We start from the raw sequence: 25,612 nt of genomic DNA, 5'->3' as shown, positions 1-25,612 counted from the left end.
TTCAAAGTGAGCTGAACTTTCGTCTTAGTACACAGTCCCATTTTACTGCTGAAAACTGTGCCTGTAACGCTTCAACATTGTGCTTTTGTGAACCGGTGACTTTGTGACAAATTGAACTAAAAGGAACGTCCCACAGTCCGAACAATTCTATCCAATCTGCGCCTAAAATGTTCAAATCAAGATTAGATGATACAACACGACACAGACCTTTTTTAGAAATGCCGCCGATTTGCGCGTCGCACCAGAATTCCAGCGTTAGATCAAGTGGTTGTCCTGACGCTGTTCTAGCACTGCATGTTGGCCTGACTCCTGGAGGCTGCCCAATGTGTTTCCAAAGCTGGTCAGATATAATTGTAATATCTGACGCTGAATCTATTTGCAACTGGACTGGAACCTTGTTGATTTGGATCTCAGCAAACTTCCTCCTTTGGCTGACGTTCTTGACTGATACCCCCTTGACGTCTTTGCTCGCAGTAAATATTTTTTTATTTGAAGAACACTTTTTCGAAAAACAGGCACAATAACCTTCCTTGTGCCCTTTCTTTTTGCAGTCACGGCACTGATGCTCGCGGTACTGGCAGTCCTTTGAGAAATGCATGCCTCCACATGACCAGCAAGGGGTTCTTGGTCGATCGATACTGGAACCTGCGGCCGATCGAAGGTGCTTGTGGTTTGACTTCGATTTGTATCTACTTTGCTTAACTGCATGTACGACCGCTTGCGTTCGCGGATTTTCCACGAGACTGTTATCCTTTTTCAGATTCACCAGGTTCTTGCACTCTTCAACTACCTTCTCCAGCGAAATTTCAGAAGTGTCGTTCAATTTAGTAATGAGCCGCATACGAATATCGGAATCTCTTGACGATTTTAATCCGCACACGAAAATGAGTGATTTGAACTGCTCTTCCGAAAGATCACTGATCTTGAAATCCACACATGCTCGATTTACCTTGCAAGAATATGACACGAAATCTTCTGCGTCGTCTTTAATAATTTGAAGACATTGATATCGACGATGAAAGATAGACACTGGCGATCCAAAAATGGTTTTAAGCTTCTCGATGATTTGTTCGAAGGTGAAATCTTTTGATTTCTTCGGGAGAATGAAGCTGGTGAAGCGCTCATGTGCTGCTGGGTTTAATTTCCTCATTAGCAGCCGGACTTTCGCAGCATTATCCAAGCGTCCCGCATCCTTGTCAAACAGATCTGCATACCTTGAATACCAAGTGTCGAACGTGCATCCTTGATCTGGATCGTAGACAAACTCGACGATGTTGCTGGCAAGAGAATCTAACGTGATTTCATCTCTTGACAGGCCCTGTATGGTTAACTGGGTGGCTGACATCTGCGATGTGAGTTTTGCCATAAGCTGTTGTTGTTGGTTCAGGATCTGGAGCAATAACTGATCGGTGTTTTGCTGCTGCTGGACCGCATGAGCGGCTCCCGTACCCGGAGGATCTGACATGGTCACTTAACCTCAATTTCCACGCAGACTTTTATTTGTCGAAACGTAGCGAACCATTCAATTTGCGCGGTACTGGCACCAACTAACCTCGTCGCCACTTTGTTGTGATGTAAAACGAGGTGGATTCACAACAAACAAATATATTTTATTTAAAACAACTAAAATATTATATACATTAAAATGTGACTTCTACTGCGAGCCATGATCGGAAGTAAAGTGTCGTAACGATGACAGCTGTGCGTGTTTCCTGCACGGTAACGTCAACGGGCTTTTGACAGTCATCAAAAGCTGTGAGCTACCGGCTGAACAGTGTTGCCGTTAGTGTGGTCCTCCCAACAATATTCTTTATGAAGTACGCAGAGCTTGGCGAGCGAGTAGATCCGAAAGTGGCTACCTGTATATCGTATACATTCGGTCGTGCTTGAGGATTCGTTCGAAAAAAGAAGCGTTGAGCGTTCTGATCTTCGTATCTTATTTGGAGTTGGTTGTACATTTCTTTTATGTCCCCACCAAATCGAAGTTGTCGCTCACGATAACGATTTATAACCGTTGGTAGACATGTGAGAAGATCGTCCCCACAGAATCGCACTTCATATACAGGTACGAATACATTTATAAACCGAATTCATATTTGCTCTTTTCTAATGACTTTTGAAAGTAAAACTATTTCAATTGTTCCATAAATTTTTATACATTTGGCACTTCTGAATTTGTTCCAAATCGTTCAATCCTTGTTGCTAATCAGCGCACAAGTTGTAAAACAATACGCCGTCATATTTTAGACATTCGATAAACTCATCTACTTCTGCTGTTATTTGAAGGCCTTCGGGTGTAAAATTTGATAAACATGAAAGACACTTGAAAAGTTTCTTAGGATATGGGATCTGATACAAATTATAGGTTTTAAAGTGCACATTGTAAGCCACCCGTAAAAACAAGTTTCCTTCAAATAGTTCGATAATTGATTTGCAAGCAGAAAATAGTCAGTAACTACGGTCTCCCGTAAATCGTCTGGAATCTGTTGAAGTGGTCGGATATCAAGAACGTCGGATACAATCAAACAATAAATTTTTTCGTTTGTTTCGTGCAGACTGGCACGAAATTCCTGGTTTGATGACAATATATTAAGCTATGGTGATGTTTCGGAAACTCTATTGGGTATTCCTGTAGAGAATGACCTGCATTATTTCGGTTGGTGCAAATCCAAAAAGGTATACTCGTAGATTGTAAGAGTTTTTAAATGAATGTCTATAGACAAACTATATCGCCAAGCTCCTTCGTCCTCCAAGCCACGTTTAACGTCCCCAGAGGGACCAGCCTCCAGCCGATGGCTCGCGGCTCCTCGTACAACTACGTAAAATCTTTCTTTTTTTAGAATAATTGCCTTTTTTTATTTGGCACTGGTGGCATACAATTTAAAATAATATAACTGTTTCGGAAGTTTTTCAAATGATTTGTTTATTTATTATGGTGCACCTTGGTAACTAGGTTGTAGCAACTTAAACAGTGTTGCTCAAGAAAATTCTTTTTATCATTATCAAGGGGTCGCTATATTGTGGCGGTAAATCGCTCACGAACGCTTTTTAATCCGATTTCCCTTCGGAGTGCCTGGTCGTGTCGTCGGTGGGACTCTCCACAGGACTATCAACTGTATAATTCGATCTACCCACTGAAACACCATGGATCTCCAACCTTATCTCCCTAGAACTACCGTTGGGAGTGGAAGGCTATCGCTGCTCAAAGAACACTTCCCGGCTTTATGCACCTCCATGGACGTCTGCATCATTCTTTCCTACTTTTGAATCATTTAGCTCTCAACTATGAGCCACTCGCTTAACTCCAGGGGATCGACCAAAAGGAAGCCAGGGGATCGACCAAGAGATGCGCCTCGATGATCCAGGGCTGGTTTTTGTCACGAAATTGCTCGGCTAGTCCCCGACGATGGATCAAGCCTAAACCGACGGAAAGCTCCCCGGCGATGGAAATTTTCCCGGAACCGACACCCCCGAAACTCGTAAACGGTTCGATCGGCAGGATACCTGGGTCGGTCCAGTGATTAAAGTTGGAGGATGACAACCGGTTTGCTGGTTCCCCGACGATCAATGCCGAAGCTACGTCGCAATCTACTCGTCTAATCCCCGATGAATGGACTAGACAACGCCGACGGAAAGCTCCCTGACGATAGAATTTCTTCCGACATCGAATCTCGTGTTAAGCCACACAACATTCATAAACATTAATCCAATGTAACGACTATCACCATCACCCACATTATCAGATCCGAATGGATTCCTAATCAATTCCGAATTGGCGAAAAATTTTCATTCGGAATTCCATGTGGAAATCATATGGAATTCCGAATCAATTCCAACTCCAGTGCAACAACCGATTCCGAATGATTTTCGCCTATAACGGTTGATTCGGAAATCTATCGGAATTGAGTGAGAAGATGTGGACTGAATTGTCAATTCGTCTTCTTCTTTTCCGATTTTGCACGTTTTCGTGCTGATTTTCAGTTTATTTTTAAATGAAAACATTGCATAACTGAATATACAAATTCAAATCTTCATGTTTTTCGGATATAAAGAATATCTAAGAAGAACCAGTTCTTCTTAGATAGTCCAACTGTTGAAATTCGCTGGAAATTAACAAAACGGCCTACCTTAGTCAGTATCATCCATCCTTCTAGCTGAAGTGTAGGGAAATGGCTTAAGGCGAAAATTCTAGCACTGAACCGATCGAGCACTAAAAAATCATGCAGTCGAGTAAGAATTCATTGCTCATTCCGTCATTTCGATAATGTGGACAGTAGCCTTGCAAACAATTTTAATGCCTTCTTTATGCCTTTCAGCATTTTGAGTTATTCGTAGTAGTGGCCTCTAAAGCTCTGGTGCTGCGGTTGGTCGGTCTGTAGCACGATACGCACGGAAAAGCCAGTGATCGCAAAACAACTAAAATATTAGTCGTTTTTCTGAATTTTATTGGTTAAAATTTGGTACAACTAATCAATTGTTGTTTTAACTAAACTATCATTTTTGATTTATCGTGCTGGCAGTATAGCAAAATAGAATTTTTATTGCACTTATTCCGTTTTCAAGAATGTTGCTGATAAGCCTGATGCTACAGATGCACATTAAAGAAAATACAAATAGTACAACTTCACTTCAGCAGCAAATTATAAAGTGTTAAACGTTTTCAATTACATTAACATGAACTGTTCGAAAATACATTACTCGCAGATGTAATTAAAAAATTTGTCCGAAGGGTTATGACAAAATCGACAGTTAGTTAAATCAACAACAGTTTAGTTGGAAAACCAGGGGGTGGAACAACAATTGCAATATTGTAGTTTGGTGATCTGCGGGTTTTCCGTGCGAGTTTAACGGCTCTACATCAGTTGATCTTGAAGCGGACTGTAGGTTCGAAAACGTCGTCAGATTCATCATCGTTACAGTATGTTTTACTAAGCTCAATATGTCCGACCATGCTAGCTTCTGGCTATTGAGCACAAATTTTTCTTTGTGTACGTTTTTGATGTGTGCAAAGATGTTCGAAACTCTCCATTGACCAGTTTTCTCGGGACGGCAAAGAATTTTTTTGTCACACAAAAAGACATTAAATTTCTTCGTTCCTAAAATTTCCTAATACGGATGTCTATTGAAGCAAGCGGTTTCAGAAATAATTTTTGAGCTGTAGAGCCATTGAATCCAAGAAATAGCATTAAAATTATAAATTTTCGTCATATATTGATGGTTTAGCCATTTAATTTAATTTTCTCGCACACAGAATCACATTTATCTATCAGTTCATATCTTTAGATACCAAAGAATCACTATTTTATATATTGGTTGAAGTCAAAAGGGAGATTTCAGATTTTTATATAAATCTAAAGAATGAAAAATGACATGCAAAACAAAACATTTATTTTAGAAAAACAGCATAGAATTTTAAATAAAAAATAAAAAGCACTAATAACGTCGTGGGATCTCGAATCGACAAGCTTCCAGAAATCGTTATGTTGTCACTGCCATCCAACTGAAGCCGAAGTCGAGATCCGAGAACTCCCACAACACTACCGATGCAGATTGAGATCCCATTACATGGGTCCAGTGTCTCTAGCTTCATATCGATTTTGAACTCGTTTTTCGGTGGACCAACGGCCTGTTTGAAGCATTCGGCAGGAGCGGGCACACTTCCGGACTCACGCAGGCACTCGATCCAATCGAACACATGGAAACTTTCATACTGGAATGAACCGATCGAAGTAGTAAAAAATTGTAATTAAATAACATTTCTCGCCAATATTTACACTACTCACACTTTGAGGGCCACTGTTCGCCGTTTTCAAAATCGAGTTTTTCACACTGGAAATTCACGTAGATTGTTTGATGTTTGGTCAATTCACGTAAACCTTATGTGATGACTCTATTCATTTTAGAGGATGTTCGTATTTTTATTTGAGTGTACTTCATTTCTCAGAGGTGGCTAAAATGAGTTTTTCAAGTTTAGGCCAAGAAAAAGGTATTATTACCCTATAGGCTGATATTGAATAAAATGCTATTTTATCCGGATCGTTGTTTCGATTTGTAGGTTATGATAATTTACGCCCGAATAAGCTTTCCTGTTTCTATTCAATGAACAGTTTTTTAAAGAATTCCACTGTAATACTCTTGGTAGCATGAGTAACAGAAAGGCATCATTGCCTCACTATGTGGATTGAAGCAGGTTTTATTCCATTTCATTTGGTATACGAATCGTGTTTAAATTCAAACTAATCTTATTGGGTACCACACGTGTGCTGAAAGCTTCTTCGCATTGAATTAATAGAGCTGGCGGCTTGCTGTTCCAGAAAATGAAAGGATGCTTCTACGAAGCAAACGGAATACGTAATTTAGGATTGTATCGTCAGGTAAGATATTTGCATACAAAATGAATATAATCAATATTCATAAACAAGAGAATAAATAGAAGAATCAAAATGAAATTTGTCGACATAAGGGAAGAATTGATGTTTGTTTATGCTGACTGTGTGTGTATTTGAAATTAATTTTGGTAACAATAAACAAAGTTGGTACAAAGATGAAATCAATAATCTAACAAATCAAACAATAGATTTAGGTTTCATACATTCGTTTTTAAACAAGCAACTTTCAAGCTCCTTAGTAATGCGTGATCAAGAATGATACGAAGATGACATTCAATAGTAGTATGAGTTGAGTTCAAGAATGAAATAATGAAGTAAATGGACAAGACAACTTTAAAAAGTAACCAATTTCCAATGAACTCATAACCCAACATCTTATTAACAAGCATAATGAGAGCACTCTAAAGCAATCGTTCAGCGGTCGAATTTCAAGATTTGTTGTATGAGTCAAATACATATAGCTCATAGCAATGTCGTGGTGAGTGGTACTGGATTAATTGATATTTAATCAGGCAATTTTGCTGTGAAACTGAAGCGAAATAATCACATTATGTCATTAAAAATATTGTTGTATGATGTTAATTAATCAGATCTTGGGTGAGCACCGCACCATGATTCTGTCACTGTGATTTTTTGTTATTGGAGTATCGTTTCTACATGATTATTATGTCCTTCCAACGTACATTGGGATTTAAACCAGTGGATTAATGCATAGTAGCGCCTCTAGAGCAGTAGTAGTACCATCCTTTGGAAATGATTTAGCTTTGATTGAACTGCCGCAACTTCTCCTTTCTGCCTCCATACAAATCATCCATATGCTAAAATTGGTTTAACAATAGTTGTGTAGATACAATGAATGTATCTGGATTTGAGTCTCCATGATTTTCCTAGAACTCATTGGGCAAAAGCCATGCAAGTTATCTTAATCCTGAAGTCAATGTGAGCAGACCAATTTTGTTTTGAATCAAGAATAACCCCGACGTATTCAACTTGATCAAGCACAGCCATCTCAGAACCAATGAACTGTAATGGACGAGCTCCTATGATCAGATCTTAAAATTGTCAGGCATTTTCGATGAAAGCGTCCAATCCGAAAGCCTCATACTAGTTTTTTGAAGTCTCATTCGTAAATGTCCGCATCCAAAACAAACGAAGAGAGACGAAGCATTTCTCAGTCTCACATTGCAAAAAAAGAGAGCATCACTGTTAAGGCGCTCGTTCCTCTATGACAAGACGAAACCAAACTAACGTCTGCAGGGAGAATCAGTAGAACTTCAATTCTCATTCTTTCATCATTGTATTGAGAATTTGTTACATTTGGCTATAAAGAGTGTCTAAAATATGATAAATGGAATTAACTTACCGTTCTTGTTGAAGGCATTGAAGACTGTAGTCAATAACTTTCCAACGTAGAAGTTTCGCCTATAGCAAACCACGAAAAGTGTTTTTTTTTTAATATTTGGGGGTTTTAACATCCCCCCCCTCATGCAAGATTTCTCAATATTAAGTTCCATGAACAATAGAGTACTTATAAAATAACTGTATTGTACAAATAACTTGACTTTTCTTTCAAATTTTTTAGCCTTCCCCACCATTTGAAACACTCTCCCTCCCATGAATCCCCATCCTCCTTCTCTTGAATCTTCTCTTGAACACTTAGTTTTATGCAAAATTAATTGCAAATTTCGATTTAGCACCTCAAAATTGGGTTTCTTTACCAAATGAAATGACACATAGTGTGATATTCGTCTGCTCAATAAACATAAATTAAAACAGTAGTAATGTTATTTCGTTGTATTTTGTTTCTGAGCTCGACTAAAAAATGTTGGCCAACGTAAACTGTTTATCGATCACAAAACATATTGCCTTTTGTCCCATTCCCATTAATTTTATGCTAAACGTAGATAGGCAGCATGTTAGGGCATATGCTTCCATTGAGCATCCTACAGGTTAATACATAAATCACCGAGACACTAGAGACAAATGAGAATATCTATTAACTTTCCTGATTCATACGTTTTTCGTGTAATGTGAACGAACATATATAAGCGAAAATTGTTTTTTTTTTCTCTGCATGCATGAGATTACTTATGAAGTAATCAGCGGTATTGGGTTCTAAAATCTATTGGGATGCCACCAACCCAGCAAAACACGAAAAAAATTGATTAGTTTTACAAGGTATGTAAGGTATTTCTGAACAGGTGAATAAATGGAAAATTAAAAATGAGCATTCTAAGGGTAATTTTCATTAACGATTATAATATTGCAGCACTTTGTGCTCGTTCTGTGTATGAAACACTGATAAATTAAAATTCTGTGCATGAAACTCATCCTTGATTTAAATGAGAAGTGATAAAGCTGCTTGTGACCATAATGAAGCGTTAAATTATGCAATATTTCAGTACACGAAGTAGCAGCAGCTGTTGCAATGTTGCTGCAAAAATGATTGTGTCGTATGGCGAGGACGTGAATTTTTGCTTATGTTTCACTAGGGAAACGTTGTTTTTGATACGCGCAACTGACAGACGGTTATTTCCATTTCAGTTTGCACCGGCATAGTTTATAGTTTTGATGAATGTTCTTGTGGCAATTGTGTATGCACCGGAAGTCCGAAGGAAGCACGATCACATTTAAATCTATCAGCAAACATCACATCGGAAGATAACAAAGTCAGTGTGCGATTCAAAGAACCAATTTATGTTTTTGAAATACTTTACGGAGAAGTAATACTTCCACTAAAAAAAATCTAGAAAAGGCTTTATTTATTGATTTCTATGTAACATGTGACTGACCGACATACAAATCATGAATGTTGCGTTCTTTAAAGAGAAAGGCTGCTTTGCTGTTACAGCGGCGTTATTCACTAATCCGGATGGGTTCTTATATATTCATGCCCGTAAACCACGAAACCGGAATGGAGGCATTGGTGATACAACGTCAACAATATTTACATTTATATTAGAAAATAAAGTCTGTGATTTCAATTTAGATTCTATCGGTAGAGTGAATTTATATACCACATGCAATACAGTATGGTAATATTTGCTCCACTCGCAGCATAAACGAAAACAATTGATATAACGGTTTTGGTAATTATTTATATTATGCTACACATCCAAACGTTTACTGTGAAAAACTGAAATATTCAATTAGTTTTCATTTTATGACAATTTCGGCTATAGTCGGGTAAGCATGTGGAATCTGCACCCAGATGGAATTCATATCGTGATACCACATTTGAATGAGCTCGGACTGGAGACAATTTTCTAAAAAAAATGTTTCCAGTCCCAGTAAAGAAATTACATTTTCAGGAGCGTGTTTTTATTTATGACATGGAAAAATCAATCCAAATACACTCAAATAGCCGTACAATTATTAAATTAGGCAGATTATGACCAAATACGTTGACTTTGACTATACTGGATTATCGTTCTTGGTTCCAGAAGTACCGAAAAAGTGCTCGTGTGCTCCAAACCGGAAATCACTCTAATTTCTCAGAAACGGCTAAACCGATCTTCGAAAACTCAGATTCAAATGAAAAGTATTATGTTTTTATAAGTTAATGTAAAATTTTATCCAGATCCGACTTCCGGTTCCGGAAATACAGGATAGTGTGTATGAAATTGCAACATGTCATATAGAGCGATAATGTAAAAACGTTCTTATGAATCTGTTTCAAAACTGCTTCAATTTATAGGTTATGGTAGTTGCTGGCCAAACGAACCAATTTCAGTTATGTCGGTTCCCTGCTCCCGATTCAGGAAGTACCGGGAATAGTAGTCGAAAATTCAAAAACGGAACTCTCTTCTTTTTCTCAGATACAGAAAGTTCGATTTCCACAAACTTAGACTCAAATAAAAGGGTCAACATATATAAAAATAGACTGCTTTTGACCTTTGTTTGGATGTCACTTCCGGTTCTGGAACAACAGAGTGAGATGTGTTTAAAGTTTTAAACCGTCATTTAGAGTGAAAATGCAAAAAAAAACGAATAATTCCTATTAACTTGGATATGTCCAAACAATCTTATTTTGTTCCTATTCAATATTCAAAGAAAAGTTTTTTGAAGAATCCGTTAGCAATATTAATGAAAACATAAGTTATATGAAAAAGGCATTATAGCAATACTAAATGTATACGTAAAGTGTTACTCAAAATATTCAAATCACAAAATAATAAAAAATAAAATAATAATAATATATTGATGAGTTATAGTTATAGTTATAGTAAAAACAATTAGATGATACGTGCATTTTCAATGTTACACAAAAAAAATTATGACATAACTTGTCAAATGATGCAATATTCCATTCGTACAGAATTTTACAGGCTCCGAGTGCAATCTGCACTCGGCTACCAAGTGCAGCTATATGGGTTTATATGTATGAATTTTTCATCAAACAGATATGTGCTTCTGTGGCTCAGTCGATTAACTAGTGTGCTTTGTGATCTAATGTTTCTCGATTCAAGTAGCTATTGATCTTTTGTTTTTTATTTCATTTGATTTCAAGCCATATAATTTTCGAATCACATAATTTTACATGTTTTTGATAATAAATTTGTGCTCCATTTATGTGCATCTTATAAACTGTAAAATCAAAAGATTTTTTCGAGCTGTGTAGACTTTAAACCGGCCACGGTATCCCAACGACCAACGTTTTATAAATATAAAGCAGTAAATAACGACAAACCACTCAGAAAAATCCATGTAAAATTACGCCAAATCTAATTTTGTTTTACACGAGAGTAGAAAATTTACATGCACGATTAGGATTTTACAGGAACGAGATGCGAATTTACAGGATTGATAACAGAGGCATTAAACATTAAGTATTCTTCTGTTGAGTTTATTTGAAACAAATTTCGAATGAAAAGCAAAGCAAAGTCTTGGTATTCCATTCCTTTTGTGGAATTTGGCTTTCTGTTTCAACCGACATTAAGTTCCATGAACAATAGAGTACTTATTATATAAAAATGAAAATAACTTGATAATTCTTAATTCTTGAACGTGGATGACGCACTTTCCTTTCAAATTTTTGCGCCTTCATCACCTTTTAACACAAAACATACCATGACCGGTCAAATGACCGGTTTAGAAGTTTAGCATTGAAAGTGCACGTATCAACTTACTGTTTTCGCGAATTTTATTTTATGACTTTTTTTAACTAATTAATATATAGTTAATATTTTATATTATATGTTTTTGTGATTTGTATATTTTGATTAATACCTTATGATCAAAAAAGAACCGGAATTTTCATTTCAAAATTCCCCCGCTTGTCCAATCGGTAAACTTTTATTCTCTCAATATTGGCAACACTTTTATACACATTCTGTCAAATTTTAACGCATATCGTACGATTAGTTTTTGTTTGGCGTCTATACAAAGAAGTTGAAAAATTTTCGTGTGGCGATTTTTATAATGGATGAAAATTTAGAACAACGGCTCGCCTTCGAAGCGCCATTCGGTCGATTGTTGTGCGGTTTCGACGTCATATTCATAGATCCACACCTCATCACCAGTTATGATGCATTCGATGAATGTGGGGTCCTTATCTGCGTTGGAAATCATCTCTTTGGCCACATCAACACGACGCTGTTTTTGAATGAAATTCAGCTTTTTTTGCACCAGCCGCGTTTCAAACCCAAAACATCAGTTAAAATGTGTTCGGCTGATCCATAAGAGATGCCCAACAACACAGTAATCTCTCTAATCGATACAGAACGATTTTGCAAAACGATTTGTAACAGATGTTGTTGGGCGGCCAGGGATCTCATCATGATCCAAGCTTGTACGACCACCTTTGAAGCGTTTATACCACTCGTATGCCTGTGTTTTTCGCAGACACGACTCACCAAAGGCCTTTCCTAACATTTTCAACGTTTCGGAACACTTAAATCCATTTGCAACACAAAATTTGATGCGCGCACGTTGTTCTAAATTTTCATCCATTATAAAAATCGCCACACGAAAATTTTTCAACTTCTTTGTATAGACGCCAAACAAAAACTAATCGCCAACGTTGAGAGAATAAAAGTTTACCGATTGGACAAGCGCGGGAATTTTAAAATGAAAATTCCGGTTCTTTTTTGATCATAAGGTACTGTAGAAGTAAGCATCAAAGAAGCAACAACAATAACATATAACAGAAAAAATAAATTAATACATCAAATCGTTATTAATACAGAACATATTTTATTCAAACATCAAAAGAAAAACCATTATGAATACTTCTGTTATAAAGCACTATCCTCCAAGCATAATAATTGGGCTTGAAATGCCTGAACGATGCCTGTTCAATGTAAACTGCAAGTTTAACAAGTTTACTATGGGAGGTGTGGCTTAAACCAATCGTCAAACTTGCCGGGTGGAGCTTTCATCAAACATCAATACGCTATAAAACTACTAGTGGCTCGCACATATGATTCATTCCATTAATGAACGGCTTAACGGACGGACATCAACTTCAGTAGCAAAATCTTCTGCTCTGAAATCGAAATTTTCGGTGGGCAGTAGGCCACAGTTACCTTGGCAACGGCAGTCGCGAGTCCCCAGTCCAGTGTCAGTATGGCGGAACAACAGCTACCACGCAGTCAACCTTCAACCGAAAATCACGACAGGTACATGTCGTATACCGATTCTTTCCACAACCGGTCATTTGACCGGAAGAATATTTCTGTCTTTCTCTTAAGAAAGAATATAGATTTACTGGGAAAACTGACTTTCGATCGGAGTCAGGAAGCTTCCTAGTGTTATACACAACTTCACTCAGCTTGAAGTTCGATTAGCAATTAACGGACGCTTCCGGTTTGAATCTAAGGTGCTGAAAATCGGTTCAAGCATTTCGAATATTATTATTATTATTTTGCTTCTAACATACATTTTTCATACATTTAATAAGGAAACACGAAGACCGGGCATGGTACAAATAGGTTTATAATGAGTGTTGGTATGATTAGTGTTAAACCATAGCATGGAAATGATCACGACACAATTCCATTTTTTTGCTGAGGTAAAATTTTCAACTCACTGTAAACAAAACAAATAGCACTCAAATGAAAGAATGTTCTGAAGATGGTTGTTATAGTTACACCTTAAGTATTATGCCTTGCCTTTCAAACTACCTAGTTTAACTCCAGTGTGTATTACCTTTGTTTTGCTTCCGTTCCCTTGAGTCAGAATAAGAAGATAAGTAAATAGAAAAACGTTACACTTTCACCACGCGAAATAAAATGTGTTCATTTAAATCTAAAATTGCTAACTGTTGTATTTATTTATAACTAAATAAACCTCGGCCACAACAGTTTTGACGACGAGGATGGTCGGCGACGGAAATTTATTGGATGGTGGAAGAGTTCCTGCTGGAGGTGCTGTTGCTGTGGCTCCGATCGCGATGCAGTCTACTTTTACAGTCGAGCCATTTGATCGTCATAAAATGAAATGGTCTCGATGGGTTGAACGATTGGAGGGTGCTTTCCTGCTTTTCGGAGTTCGTGATGACGCGAAGCTGCCGATGCTGCTACACTACATGGGTGCGGAAACATACGACGTTGTTTCAGACAAACTGGCGCCGGAAAAACCACAGACTAAAACATACGACGAAATAGTGCAAACTCTTGAAAACCATTTCAATCCGGAACCACTGGAAATATTGGAAAACTTTCGTTTCAAATGTCGGAAACAGTGCGACGAACGTGCAGATGAGTCAATCGATGATTATTTGATTGCCCTAAGGAAGTTGGCCATAACCTGCAATTTTGGCAACTATTTGAGTACTGCGTTGCGGAATCAGTTCGTTTTCGGAATAAAGGACCGCGGAATCCAAGTACGTCTACTGGAGGTACGTGGCCTTACATTGGATCGAGCGCGAGAGATCGCGGTATCGATGGAAGCATCTGCGAAAGGTGGACAGGAGATCCACTCACGTCAGGGAAAACCGGATTTGAATCTCGTCGAACATCCACCTACAAAGCCTGCTAGAGGTAAAGTAAACAAAAAGTTTATTGTCTCGGAGAAGAAAACAAAATCGCACAAACACCCCGATACGAAGAGGAGCGAATGTTTTCGTTGCGGAAGTGCGGCTCATTTTGCGAATAAGTGTCCGCATATAAAAACTACATGTAACTACTGCAATGTAACAGGTCATTTGCAAAAAGTTTGCCTGAAAAAAAAATCTGCGGAAAATAAGAAAAGCGATTCACATCAGGTTGAAGAAAGTGCGACAAATAAAGTGAAACAAGCAAGTTTGCGAGCAGATGAAATTTGCGGAATATACGATGCTGCTGATTTCAATAACAATGCAGATAAATTTCGGTTGGAACTTCTATTGAACGGCTCGAAAGTGATATTTGAAATCGACAGCGGATCGCCTGTTTCGATTCTGAGTTTATCGGATTATCAAAAATACATTCCCGGTATTAAAATGCATCATCCGGATACTACTCTGGTAAGCTACAGTGGCAACACGATTGAATTGTGTGGGATGTGCGCTGTTCACATAAACTACGGCGGAAAAAATCATGAGCTGCTGCTGTATGTTGCGAAAAATAAAAAACATCCTCTGCTGGGTCGTGGTTGGATGAAAGTTCTAAAAATCGATGTAAATAAATTTTATGAAAACGTTCACACGATTGCGATTACAAATTGTGCTGAATCAGTGAAAAGGCTAATCGAGCGTTACGGAAGTGTCTGTGAGAAGTCGATGGGAAAAATCGAAGGCCTTACAGCGAAATTACAGCTTAAACCGAATGTAAAACCAGTGTATTTGCGAGCACGGTCTGTTCCATTCTCTATCCGTCAGGCGGTTGAAAATGAAATCAAGAGTTTAGAGAATGACGGTGTGCTAGTCAAAGTTAATCACAGTGCTTGGGCCACACCGGTAGTCCCGGTAATGAAACTGAACAATCGAGTGCGACTTTGCGGTGACTATAAGATTTCGGTGAATCCAAATCTCGTGGTCGATGAACATCCCCTGCCCACCGTTGAGGAGTTGTTTGCAAATGTGGCAGGTGGTGAGAAGTTTACAAAGATTGACCTGTCTCAAGCTTATTTGCAATTAGAGGTCAGTGCGGACGATCAGGAGATTCTCACGTTAAGCACTCATTTGGGATTGTACAGACTGACGAGGCTGATGTACGGTATCAGCTCGGCACCTGCGATTTGGCAACGGTTGATGGAGGAGGTGCTGAATGGAATCCCGGGGGTAACAGTTTTTCTAGACGATATTCGAGTTACAGGGCCGAACGATCAGGTTCATTTGCAGCGTCTGGAGGAAGTTATGAAGCGATTATGCAAATACAACATGCGGATTAACCTTGACAAGTGTCAGTTCTTTGCTGATCGCATAGAATATTGCGGTTACTTAATCGACCGAGACGGTATACACAAGGTGCGAAGTAAAATCGATGCCATGCAGAATATGCCAGTTCCTGAGAATAAAGACCAGGTGCGTTCATTCGTTGGATTGGTCAATTACTACGGTCGATTCTTTCCACATCTGAGTACAACTATTTATCCGTTAAACCGTCTTCTACGAAATAACGTGACATTCAAGTGGACTAAGGAAAGTAACGATGCGTTCCTGAAAGTGAAGGAAGAAATGCAATCAGAACGATTCTTGGTGCATTACAGTACGGAGTTACCGTTAATTTTGGCAACAGATGCGTCTCCATATGGAGTTGGTGCAGTTCTTAGTCACATTATGCCGGACGGTACAGAAAGACCTATAATGTACGCGTCAAAAACATTGAACGATACGCAGCGTAGATATAAACAGATCGATCGTGAAGCATTTGCGATCATATTTGGAGTGCGAAAATTTTACCAATACTTATATGGACGGAAATTTTTGTTGGTTACTGACAACGAGCCGGTGAAGCAAATATTCTCAGAGACAAAAGGGTTGCCAGCAATGTCTGCACTACGGATGCAACACTATGCGACTTTTCTCGCTTCGTTTCGTTACGTCATCAAATTTCGTCCAACGAAAGAGCATTATAATGCTGATGCGTTTTCACGTTTGCCGGTTAGTACAAAGACACTGGACAACGTAATTGAAGAAGTCGATTTGTTAGAGGTTAATATAATCGAAACGCTTCCGATAAGAGTCGAGGATTTGGCAAAATCAACGGCTATGGATTCAACAGTGAAAATACTGCTACAAGGGTTGAAAAATGGAAAAACGGTAGATGCACGTGACCGTTTCGGCATCGATCAAATCGAGTTCGCCTTACAACAAGGATGCATTATGCGGGGAATACGTGTGTACGTTCCACCTGAGCTACTACCGAACGTATTGAAAGAATTGCACTCTACACACTTTGGTACAACGAGATTGAAGTCGCTCGCCAGAGGATATGTCTGGTGGGAGCGAATTGATAAGGAAATCGAGGAGCTCGTACGGAACTGTGCGAGTTGTCAAATGACTCGTCCGGAGGCTGTGAAAGTGCCACTGCACTGTTGGGAAACCCCGAAAGAACCATTCGAAAGAGTGCACGTCGATTTTGCGGGTCCATTCATGGGAACATACTTTATTGTTTTTGTTGATGCGTATACAAAGTGGCCGGAAGTCAAAATACTACGCGATATAACTACGAGTACCACAATCCATGCTTGTCGGGAATTTTTCGCTGCTTACGGAATTCCTGCTGTGTTAGTAAGCGACCATGGTGTACAGTTCACGTCGGCTGAATTCCAGAAGTTTTTGAAGCTCAACGGTATATTTCACAAAATGGGTGCTCCTTATCATCCGGCGACCAACGGACAAGCAGAGCGTTTCATTCAAACGTTTAAATCTAAGATGAAGGCTCTCAACTGCGACAAGTCGAGAATGCATACGGAGCTTTGCAACATTTTGCTTAGTTATCGTAAAACTATACATCCAGCTACTGGAAAATCTCCGTCGATGCTACTTTTTAACAGACAAATTCGGTCTCGGCTTGATCTTATGATACCGACTGCTACCTCCACCGTGGAAAGTCCACATGTTAATGTGAAATGTCTCCCTGAGGGGACGAGAGTTGCTGCTCGTGACTATTTAGATAAGGATAAATGGAAATATGGTCATATTACGGAGAGACTGGGTAAACTCCACTACCACATTCAACTGGATGACGGTCGAGTCTGGAAACGCCACATTGACCAGTTACGAGAAGTCGGAGAAAATCTTCAGCCTAAACGCTCTGAGCTTCCCGCTGTCCGTTTTGAAGCGGACAACCTCCCCTTTGTTCATCGAAGTTCTACATCTACGTCTGAGAAACATGACCCTGTTTCGATATCGGGTCCTGCGGAAAATCCGCTGGTCGAATCGCAATCTTCGAGAAGTATTCCAGCTACAACTGGACCAAGTGTTTCATCTGCGAAGGCGACAACGTCGATACCTACTACTAGTGCGAAGTCTGACCATCAACAGCAATCACCACGAAGATCTACAAGAATCATCAAACCACCTCGAAGGCTGAATCTGTAGAAACATTTACATTCCCAAGGGAGGAAGAGCTGTTATAGTTACACCTTAAGTATTATGCCTTGCCTTTCAAACTACCTAGTTTAACTCCAGTGTGTATTACCTTTGTTTTGCTTCCGTTCCCTTGAGTCAGAATAAGAAGATAAGTAAATAGAAAAACGTTACACTTTCACCACGCGAAATAAAATGTGTTCATTTAAATCTAAAATTGCTAACTGTTGTATTTATTTATAACTAAATAAACCTCGGCCACAACAATGGTGATGGTTAAAATGTCAAATTTTATTATGAAAACCAGTTTTTCGCACCGTCGGCGCTGAAAAAAACTCGGCTAGTAATATTGGTGACAAGCAAATGGATCGCCGGCAGCTCAGTTATCGCCGATGAGGAAAAAAACGTCCCGGATAGTGCCGGATGTTCCCGTCCCGGTCGTCGCGGTATAGTGCGAACAGGCTATAAGTATTTTTGGAAACGTTTTGGAAGAGTCGGCTCTGTTTTTATACGGTCTTTACATTAAAACATCCGGTTCTTGCAGTAAAAATGTCTTTACGATGTTTGCACTGTAAAATACTAGTCCAATTTTTGCACTCAATATTTTTGTTTGGATTTATTTTCAAAAATACTTCAACGGGTTTTCCATACTAAATTACACTTTTCCGATTCATTGAAGGCCGTGTAAAAAATGACAGCCAAAAAAGCCCTAGCCAAGAATAAACCCACTGATGATGTACAAACAATTATATTTCATTATTTATTTCAGGTGGAAAACAACAACTTTAGAGATTTTTTCAATAAGAGTTAATTTCAGTAAGAAAAATGACTACTCATATGCAGCTACAACTAATTAAGAAACTACTTTACCCTACCGATCTGTCATTGTGAAGATAAGATATGATCCTATGTGCACTGGGAATCCTCCCAGTTCAGCATTTTTTCGAGAAAATATTGTGGATTTGTGCGAACCCAATGCAATGACATTGCAATGTCATCTGCCCATTTATAGAGTTGGAATACTGCTCCATTTCCATTTCAGCAAAATAAAACGTTATTTAACTCTTACCATTTAATATCCACTGCGTCAGCCACCCTACACATAAAGTTCCACTTGTTTGACACCGTAATTTGTAAGTATTCTATCAATTTTGCCGTTAACAGATCCGACCCGATCATGTCAAATTTATGCGCACACTATAGATCAAGGTGTCATGTGTTAAGTGGCGCCCTCATCGAAACTCAGACTAAAGGTATGCCGGGCAGGTAACGGACATTAATCATTATTTCCGCATCAACACTAAACCCATTCGCACAACAAGAGAGCCTGTCTTCACTTTCCCGAGACTGATAAACATGTCATTATTCTTTTACTTTTTGTTGAAAGGTCGAGGTGGAATCGTGAGTGAAACTCTTGGGCTTGGCGGTGAAACATATCAGCATGTGTGCAGCTTTTTTCACATTGCTTACACGAACGGTAGATGCAAAGAATCAGGTGAGTGGGTGGTTCTGGGTGTGAAAGCTAAAACATCATGTTGTAAACGGATCGTACTTCACGAACAAATAAATAAACATCCATAAATCATGGTCTCGGTTGATTCCTTGGAGAAGAACATAGAATGAACTTTGCTTCAATCGGAGCAAAAGGCAAATAATAAAAGTTTGACCGCAGTGGAATAATTATGCGTGTTTGAACTTAAATTCAAATGTATTATATCAATGTAGTAGTATTATGCAACAGAAATCTTCAAAACTATTTTCTAAACTTTTTCAATTTGTAGTATTTCGGGGAATTTCTGCTGTAATATATAGATGAAAATGAATAATACAATGAAATTCACGCTTGTCGTAAGTTCAAGTATGCCGTAATTTCTTCGGTGATGACACAATATTATATTTATTAACATATAAAGTTTATTTTTGTTTCTGTAAACTTCAGCTAGATTAACAGTGAAGTTAATTATATGACTTATCTTTCCATGCTTTGAAATGAAAGGTCCCGGTATTTCATTCCTTCTGTGGAATTTGACCGTTCTGTTTCATCAGACTTCGCAGCCGATTCATAGCGTACAGAATCATTGCATGGCTAGTACTACGATCCTACTGACACTAAGAATCCTTCCAGGTCGGGGTTCGCATACATGACAATTGGCTTGTAAGACCAGCGGCACAAATGAAATGTAAATTGAAGTGAATTAGTGATTTTTTCTTAGTGTGTATTGGAAAGGCATCATTACTCCACTAGGTGGATTAAAACAGATTTTTGAACGTGTTATAAAACCTAATGAGAAAAGGTTTTCGCTCTTTAACACTCCTAATACCAAGCCTAAAAAAGTTACGCGAAGCACCAAGCCTCAAAAAAAGTTGGAACGGTAACTTTGAGCTATCATAGCTCAGTTGTTACTTGACCAATTTCGATAAATTTTTCACCCTCGAATTTTGTGAAGTTTGTAGATTATTTTAAGTATATCGTTATTGGCAATCTTTTAGGAAAAACTAATGAAAATCAGATTTTTCCCGTTCCAAGTTTTTTTTCGAGCTCAAAACGTGCCCTATCTGCATTCATGCGGCACCTGCATCGCGAATCGGATATCGAGAACTTCAACTTTACCGAGTCATAACTTTGTTGTTAGTCAACTGATCTTCAAAATTTGTTCACCATTGGAAAGGTAATACTTCCAGAAATAAAATGCACTGAAAAAACCGAAAAATAGGGTTATCTACCCAAAGTTATAATGAAAACTGTAGATAGATGACCTAAGAAAAGATGAGACTTTTTACTATGATCGTAAATATCTCGAAATTCAAAGCGATGACCTATATATTTTTATACATCATTCGATTGCTAGTGATACCAGCTACAATTTTCGCTCAATTACCATTCCTACACAATCAAAAGAAAATATTGAGAAATCGATGAATTTATAAATATATATGAATTTTTCATTTTTTTCACATGTTTGTATATAACTCGAAAATTAAAGCGATGACATGTACATTTTTTTGATTCAAAATATTGGAATCATTACCAGAAACAATGTATTGTTGATCAAAATTATATATCCGTTCAAAGAATCTCAAGAAATTTGGTACAAATACAGAGAATTTGTGTTATTGGAAAAATTTTGCCAAAACAACATGAAATCAAAACTTTTAAATTTTATGACATATATTTTTTTATTATTTTAGTTGGAAATTTATTATGAACAAAATTTACAAAAAAATACTGAAACTTGGGTTTCACTGAAAATTTTAAAATTTTTAGGAAATAACCTAAAACTCTTAAAATATTTTTGTATTGGACAAACGATCTAAACAATTTTTATGCACAACACAAACGCATTTGATAACTACTAAAATTCTGGTTTTGTTGTAGGTTTGCCGTAGAATCTCAAAAAATAGATGTAAGATCGGAAATTTTAAAATTTCCGAGTTAAATTGCATTGCACAGTGGTCCGGATCAACAATTTAGGGGGACAAATACATTTGTGGCTTAACCTTATACTTTAGAGCTATGATGTCTTCAAACCAAATGATCAGTGAAGATAAGCCATATGTCGATGTACATGGTATTAGGGTGGCTCTTATTATTAAGGTGATCCAAAACTTATTTTCCGGATGTATTGAGATAGAGGACTGCATTCTTCGGTAAAATTGTAGATAAACTTATATCGAGCAGCTTTGCTGAGGACATCATAGTAGTATCTGCAACGGTTTTAGTGTTACAGCTATTTTTAAAGAGCAACTTAGGGTGTTCCTCAAAAAATCAGATTTTTTTGCACTAGCATTTATATTTTTCGCGTTTCGTATAGGTATCTTTGAACATCTTTTAGAGTTTGTTAAAACCAATTTTTTAATGACTGGCGTGTTCAGGTAGCGTTTTCTGAACCGAAGTTATGAGCAAAACTAGTTCAAAAACAGGTTATTTTTAAACTGCTATATCTAACATTGAGGAAAACGAAAAAAATCCGTTTCTTGTATTTGACAAAAAATATTTTCGAGCATGTTTATAAAAAAAGGCGGAGGAGATATTTTTTAAATATTTTTTAAATTATGTTCATACATTGGATTTTTTCATTGAAAAATATTCGTATCAGTCATTCATTAGCTATATAAGGTATTTTTGTCTTCTAAAGTGTCAAATTAATTCAAGTGCATATTCGGGAAGAAATCGTTCTGCATTCTTCGGGGAATGCAGAATGGTGTCACTTTTGTAAAATCTCTAACGCTTCTCGGTGGTTGAAGGTTCTATCAACCGTGCATTTTGGCACCTGCAGAACGTTCAGCATCCTTTCGGGGATGCAGGGCGACTTATTTCTTTATGTTTTGTGCTGTTTTCCCACCTCACCCAATTCTCAATTCCCTTCCATGTTCCTTTTATCCTTCCCTTCCCATCAGGAAGTTGATGAGAAGCTACGCAAGGCACGAATCTCCAAATAACTAGGGGAACATGCCACTTGAGCCAATTAGTTCTGATAACATAGGTGCAGGGTTTCATTCAGTAAAAAGCATTCAAACGAAGAGGTTGTTTTTCGAGACGAAGACTACTTTAAGCTGCGAATAGATTGGTTGGTAGGTGCTAATCGCAAAGGCTGCTGCAAAGCCAATATTCGGGGCGATTCCAGTTTCACAAGTACCTGAAATAGTGGAACTCACTTCACTGAGAAAGATGGCCTAACCGATTTGAGAACTGTTTCAATTTGTAGGTTACACTAGTTCATGCACTAGCTTTCATGTTTTTCAAAAATCAAACAAAACTGTTTGAAAAATACATTTTTATATGAGAATAAGAGAGATATGAGAAAGGCATCATTACACAACTAGGTAAATAAAAACAAGTTTAACTTAATTTCGTATGATTTTTGTGCTAAATTCAGAATCCTACTTTTTCAAAATTGTTTACTAATAGAAAATTCAAATAATTTTCGAATTCTATACTTTCCGAAATAATTCTAAGTTTGTGATATTTAAATTCTAATATTCTATCGATTATAATTGATGTCGTTTAGGATAGCGGAAAATTTAAGATATATTTTTTAGTTCTTAATTGCTAGTAAAACAAAAATCAAGCAATATATTTTTTAAAACTTTAGTTGTTTTTTTTGACCATGGGTTAGTATATGGAATTCGTATAAATTTACGTTCTATTTCTTTTTGTACAAAGCCTTTGAAATAATTTAAAATTTTCGTGTTGTCATAAAATTTATTTTATTAATAGAAACAAATTCTACGTCTCTTTGAAACAGATGAAATCAAAACGGATTCCAATATTTTCACTTTGATTTGCAGAAACGTTGGAACGCAATATATATCAGAAATTTTGAAATTTCCGATCTTCTACCGATTTTCTGAGATTTTACGGAAAACCTAAAACAAAAAAACCTAATTTTAGTAGTTAACAATTCCGTTTGGGTTGTGCATAAAAATTGTTTAGATCTTTTGTCCAATACAAAAACATTATTATTTTTAGAGTTTAGGTATATTTACCAAACTTTTTAAGATTTTCAGTGAAATCCAAGTTTCAGTTTTTTTGTAAATTTTGTTCATAATAAATTTCCAACTAAAATAATAAAAAAATATATGTCATAAAATTTCAAAGTTTTGATTTGTTTTTTTTTGGCAAAATTTTCCCAATAATATAAATTCTCTGTATTTGTACCAAATTTCTTGAGATTCTTTGAACGGATATATAATTTTGATCATCAATACATTGTTTCTGGTAATGATTCCAATATTTTGAATCAAAAAAATGTACATGTCATCGCTTTAATTTTCGAGTTATATACAAACATGTGAAAAAAATGAAAAATTCATATATATTTATAAATTCATCGATTTCTCAATATTTTCTTTTGATTGTGTAGGAATGGTAATTGAGCGAAAATTGTAGCTGGTATCACTAGCAATCGAATGATGTATAAAAATATATAGGTCATCGCTTTGAATTTCGAGATATTTACGATCATAGTAAAAAGTCTCATCTTTTCTTAGGTCATCAATCTACAGTTTTCATTATAACTTTGGGTAGACAACCCTATTTTTAGTTTTTTTCAGTGCATTGTATATGTGGAAGTAGTTCCTTTCCAATGGTGAACAAATTTTGAAGATCGGTTGACTAACAACAAAGTTATGATTCGGTAAAGTTGAAGTTCTCGATATCCGATTCGCGATGCAGGTGCCGCATGAATGCAGATAGGGCACGTTTTGAGCTCGAAAAAAAACTTGGAACGGGAAAAATCTGATTTTCATTAGTTTTTCCTAAAAGATTGCCAATAACGATATACTTAAAATAATCTACAAACTTCACAAAATTCGAGGGTGAAAAATTTATCGAAATTGGTCAAGTAACAACTGAGCTATGATAGCTCAAAGTTACCGTTCCAACTTTTTTTGAGGCTTGGTGCTTCGCGTAACTTTTTTAGGCTTGGTATTAGGAGTGTTAAATAGGACAGTTTTAGGAGGCAAAAGCTGGATAAATATTATGGGGCTAGTGCTCCTTCCGATTACACCGTGAAATAGTAGTCTCAAGTCAAGAGTTTTCTGAGGATCGAAACAGATGCCACAAAGGATCAGTATTGAGCGCCCAAGCAATAGTTTGAGCAAGATTTTGCGAATACGAAAAGACATACTTATTACGAACAATAAAGACAAACGCGAACGATCTTCGGAAGCATATTTGGCAAATCTGATGCGGATTCGGTTGGACGTTTGATGTCGGTTGGTAACTATTGACGAAACTAGGATCTATTATTATACGCTAGACAGACTGATTACCCGACAATTAACTGAACCGGCTTTAGTCTGTTCTTTAGCACATAATAATGGATCCTGCCAGGCACATACCCAGAGGGGGGCTGAGCTTCCTTTTTAAGTTTTTGAGTGCAACCAAAAAGATTTTTCTGTTACTGAATCCTCACTTCTAAGGACGAGTTTTCAACACTCATTACCCTGTGTTTTCAGACGCGTAAGTTAGATTTGGATAAAATTAAATAGGATCATATTGGATTCTAAGACACTTCAGTTAGTTGAAATTGGTTTAGCCTCTAAGAAATTAATGAGATGTTTTGTTTTAAAATTGTTGACCGCTCTTTCAGGTGCTTTCTAAACCGCTATGTTTGAATTAAGTTTGCTCTACAAATAATCAGCAAAATTTTCAAACTAGGAGAGCTTACTGATAAAGCTTTCAATGTATTTGCTTCTTCTTATTGTAGAGTATAAATACGTCCTTATGAAAAACATTACTAGATATTGTAGAGTATAGATACGTCATTATTAAAAAGGTTACTAGATATGTCAAAAACAAAAGAGGAAGAAAGTGTAAGTTCCGGTTGGATAGCAAAAACGTTATAAACGCGATCAGTTAAAAAGGGTGACGAAATCACTGCATCGAACGGAATTAAATAAACTGATTGAGTAATCTATTGTTGGTCCAAAAGTGGGTGTCACGAAGTTGGACTCTACACCTATAACATCACTTATAAAAGCAATTGATGATCTTTAAATAATTCTTGAAATTGAATTATTTAAAGATCATCTCTTTACTTTAACACAGAACTTTTTAAAACAGTCCCTCATCAAAAATATGAGACTACTTAACTAAATTGTTGATTAATTGCGCTTAGTTAGTTGCGAATTCAGACATTCTTTTCATTTGACATGTACTCACGCTTCCATGAAATAAAAAGTAATAAAGGCGCACCTAGGACTAGATACATAAAGAAACGAAATCCTTGGTACGGGCCTGTCAAGAGTATAGTTTAGATGATAC

The 25,612-nt window shown here is 37.2% G+C and overlaps 2 protein-coding genes across 2 annotated transcripts; one reads left to right on the top strand and one right to left on the bottom strand.

The window, feature by feature from the left end:
* Position 1: 1 nt before the first annotated feature.
* On the bottom strand, positions 2-1,465 carry LOC131428803 (uncharacterized protein K02A2.6-like). Its single transcript, XM_058592844.1, has one exon. It carries the CDS (start codon positions 1,463-1,465, stop codon positions 2-4), a length of 1,464 nt encoding a protein of 487 aa, XP_058448827.1.
* A 12,242-nt stretch (positions 1,466-13,707) lies between these two features.
* On the top strand, positions 13,708-17,856 carry LOC131428802 (uncharacterized protein K02A2.6-like). Its single transcript, XM_058592843.1, has one exon. It carries the CDS (start codon positions 13,708-13,710, stop codon positions 17,854-17,856), a length of 4,149 nt encoding a protein of 1,382 aa, XP_058448826.1.
* Positions 17,857-25,612: the final 7,756 nt, after the last annotated feature.

This window comes from Malaya genurostris, chromosome 2, assembly GCF_030247185.1.
Source record: "Malaya genurostris strain Urasoe2022 chromosome 2, Malgen_1.1, whole genome shotgun sequence".
Lineage (NCBI taxonomy): Eukaryota > Metazoa > Arthropoda > Insecta > Diptera > Culicidae > Malaya > Malaya genurostris.
Note: the sequence above shows the minus strand (reverse complement) of the source record. Positions and strands in the feature narration are given on the sequence as shown.

Coding starts and splice junctions, on each gene's coding strand:
- LOC131428803 (XM_058592844.1), bottom strand. CDS start 1,465: ATGTCAGATCCTCCGGGTACGGGAGCCGCTCATGCGGTCCAGCAGCAG.
- LOC131428802 (XM_058592843.1), top strand. CDS start 13,708: ATGGTCGGCGACGGAAATTTATTGGATGGTGGAAGAGTTCCTGCTGGA.